We start from the raw sequence: 3,641 nt of genomic DNA, 5'->3' as shown, positions 1-3,641 counted from the left end.
GGCACATCCCCTTAATGGTTAGCTTTTAAGGGTGAGTTCTACCCGGGTCCCGGGTCCGAAAACCATTGACACCCCTACTATTGAGATATGGAATCCATGAGGAACCTACTTTGAATGATGTGGATGCCTTGTTGAATTATGATTAAGGTTATAACCTACTCTAGCCTCCATTTATAAGTATAAATAGAGGCATGCTAAATTCAAGGGCGCCCTTGCCAAAATCAGCTGAAAGGGCGCCCGCATTGGCTGCAGCCAATGGGGGCGCCCTTTCAGCTGATCTTGGCAAGGGAGTCCCACTGTAAATTTAGCATTCCTCATATAAATATGTTCGAAACTTCATTGTTACAAAAAAGGCAAGTCCACTTTTACATATAGGGCCCGACCTTTTCTATCTTAATCTTCCGTTTCTTCAACCTGATCTTCACCGTTATTTCGTCAAATTATCAGGGATCTATGGCCCCATCTTCAAGCTCCGACTCGGACGCAAAGTCATGGTCATATTGAGTTCCCCATCAATGGCAAAAGAGGTCCTTAAGGACCATGACACAACATTTGCTAACCATGATGTGATAGTTAGTGCACTCATTGCCACCTACGGTGGCTCGGACATCGTGTGGAGCCCGTATGGGCCCGTTTGGCGCATGCTCCGTAGGGTATGCATCCAAGAGCTTCTTAACAATGCGAGCCTTGACGCGGGCCGTGCCCTTAGACGAAAGCAAGTTCTCCAGACATTGGGGGACTTGTATGCTAGAATTGGAACCCAGGTGGATATCGGCGAGAAGATAACTGAAACAATTTTCAACACTATGACGAGCACGCTATGGGGTGCTTCCCTCAAGGGGGAAGAAGCCTCTAAGGTTGCATCGGAATTTCGGCAGGTGATGGGTGAAATGACCGTGGTTGTAGGCCAACCCAATATTTCTGATTTTTTTCCTATTCTAACTCGCTTCGATGTACAAGGCGTGCAACGCCAAACAAGAAGGCTAATGTCATGGTTTGATCGTATCTTCGTGTCGATCTTAGAGAAACGGATGAAATTGGATGCAGCGCCAGGCGAGGAGAATGAAGTTAAGGATTTCCTGGATATCCTACTGAAGCTCAAGGAGAAAGCAGATCCCAAAACTCCCTTGACCATGACCCATGTCAAGGCCCTTTTGCTGGTAATTTCCTGTAGAAAATGCTGACACCCTCTATAGTTTAGAGGAATTATATTGTGTCTTTCTACAGGACAATCTTAACACTGATCTATAGGTTTTTTTGACAAGTATGACTTATTTTTTGAACAGTCCATTTTATAGGCCGCAAGTCTTAATTAGGTTTTTTGCAATTCGAAAGACTTTTAGGGTGTCTCCCGCCCAAGTATGGGTGGGAACAAACAAATGAATGGTTTGGATTATTTAATAAGTGATAACTAGTTCAATTATTTCCCAACCTTGTTTTGTTGAAGTAGGTCCCAATAACATATAGTTCCTCTTGATACAGCTACAATTCACATGAATTCACTGTTAAACATGCATGTAATTCACCACCTACTTAAGTTTAAGCTTATGATTCTGTTTGTTGGCGCAGGACATGGTAGCGGGTGGGGTCGACACTAGCTCAACCACATTGGAATGGGCCATGGCTGAGATGATGCACAAGCCGGAGACAATGAAGAAAGTTCAAGAGGAATTAGATGCGGTGGTGGGGAAGGATAACATCCTAGAAGATTATCATGCTGCGAATTTGCCTTATCTAGATGCAGTGGTGAAAGAAACACTCCGTTTGCACCCACCCAATGTGTTCTTGATCCCACACACTCCCAGTGAGTCATGTATCGTCGGTGGGTACACAATCCCCAAAGGTTCCGGTATCTACGTCAATGTATGGGCAATACAAAGGGATCCTTCAGTTTGGGACAACCCTTTGGAGTTTGATCCAGATAGGTTCTTGAATACCACAGGAAACAAATGGGATTATAGGGGCAACGATTTCCGTTATTTCCCATTTGGGTCAGGGAGGAGGATATGTCCAGGGATACCTTTGGCTGAAAGGTCGCTAAACTATGTATTGGGTTCGCTCTTGCATTCATTCAACTGGCAATTACCAAAGGAGACAAAAATTGATCTCGCCGACAAGTTTGGTGGGGTTATAAAGAAATTGAACCCAATTGTTGCGATCCCAACCCCACGATTATCGAACCCAGAGATCTACACTCAACTTTTAACAGAAGTTTAGTGTTATTAATAAAGTAATCTCTGTTGTCTCTCTGCTTTCTGAAGATCTTACCGAGTTAAGGTCTCTTCAAATAATATCTACTTTGTAATGCATGTCTCATGTTTCTCCTTCATGTCCTTTTGTAGAACGTAGTTATTGTAATATGGTTTTAATAATTGTGATTGGGGTATGCTCCTTCACATTATTATATTTGTGTTATTATTTCATTTCTGTCAATAAATGAATATATGAAGGTATTTTTGGCTTACTTATACAAAGGTCCACCCAGAGTACACTAACTAAAAAAGAGTATCCATCCGTCGTCAACTAATTTAGATATTAAAATAAAATTTCTTCAAATCTGAGGTACTTATAAAAAATCCTACATCAGGATTCATATAAACAGTCTTTTAATAATAAAATAAAATCAAAAGAAATATGTCACAGGAATAGTAGCTACTCTTGCCTCCATTCCCATTTGTATGTACAGCTCCCCATCCAGCTTTTGATTACCTGAAAGCTATGCATCATGTTGGAAATTATTCATGTAGTAATTCAACAACAACTGATAGTTAGATAATTGTAGCTTGCATCAATCTCAGTGCAAACATCCACCACAGCAGCCAATGTTTCTAAATTGTTGATAAAGATAATCGTTTTTCATAACATGATCTCGAACTGGTGTCTTATTCACCAGTTGAGATTAAAAAAATGTTCTGAGGCCCTGTTCGTTTAATATTATGACAACTGATTGTGAGTCCAAAACCAATTATTGGACCCAAAATTACCCGTAATTTTGAGTCCAATGACTGTTTTTGGACAACCTCTTAGTTTAAGATTGTGACAAACGGTTGTGATAATCTTAATGGACTCAAAATTAATTTTGAGTCCAATAATAGGTTTTGGACTCACACAATCGGTTGTCATAATCTTAAACGAACTGCTCTTCGGAGAAACTGATCTCAACCCTTCACAAAAAAGTGAATGGGTGATTTGTTGGTAATACACTTGGTCGCTAGGGAGGTGGAACTACCTCATGAAGGAAACTAGGGGTGCAACTTGGTTTGGGTTGGCTCGGTTTGAGCCCAACCCTAGATAACCCTAACCCGATTCAACCCATGCCTTGGGTTGGAAAGGGTCAACCCGAACCCCACCGCCTTTAAATCTTTCAACCATAACATGACTTAACCCCGGACTTGTGCAGAGGAGGGTCATACCTAAGCCAACCAGCATCTAAAATCTCTCAACATTAACCCAGCCAATCTAACCCGACTTTCCAAATCGGGTCTGTTGGCTTTTGTTTTCCCAAGACCTCTACACTAACCCAACTGAAATTTAAGTTGTGTAGACATTTTCTTACCCTAACTCAACCCAATCTGAGGTAGGGTTGAGGCCAACCCTAGCGGGTTGGGTTAGGTTTGACCATCCTCAACCCGAGGATCGGG

General features: G+C 41.8%; 1 protein-coding gene across 1 annotated transcript; it reads left to right on the top strand.

The window, feature by feature from the left end:
* Window positions 1–404: 404 nt before the first annotated feature.
* Window positions 405–2,464, top strand: LOC143854800 (flavonoid 3',5'-hydroxylase-like). Its single transcript, XM_077364909.1, has 2 exons — window positions 405–1,160; window positions 1,570–2,464. The coding sequence occupies exons 1-2, from the start codon at window positions 492–494 to the stop codon at window positions 2,215–2,217; spliced, it is 1,317 nt and encodes a 438-aa protein (XP_077221024.1). The 5' UTR covers window positions 405–491; the 3' UTR covers window positions 2,218–2,464.
* Window positions 2,465–3,641: the final 1,177 nt, after the last annotated feature.

Source organism: Tasmannia lanceolata, unplaced genomic scaffold (genome assembly GCF_043159265.1).
Source record: "Tasmannia lanceolata isolate RefF3 unplaced genomic scaffold, GAP_Taslan_0.1 ptg000020l, whole genome shotgun sequence".
Classification (NCBI taxonomy): Eukaryota; Viridiplantae; Streptophyta; class Magnoliopsida; order Canellales; family Winteraceae; genus Tasmannia; species Tasmannia lanceolata.
The sequence above is the reverse complement of the archived record's forward strand: the minus strand, read 5'-3'. Positions and strand labels throughout refer to the sequence as shown.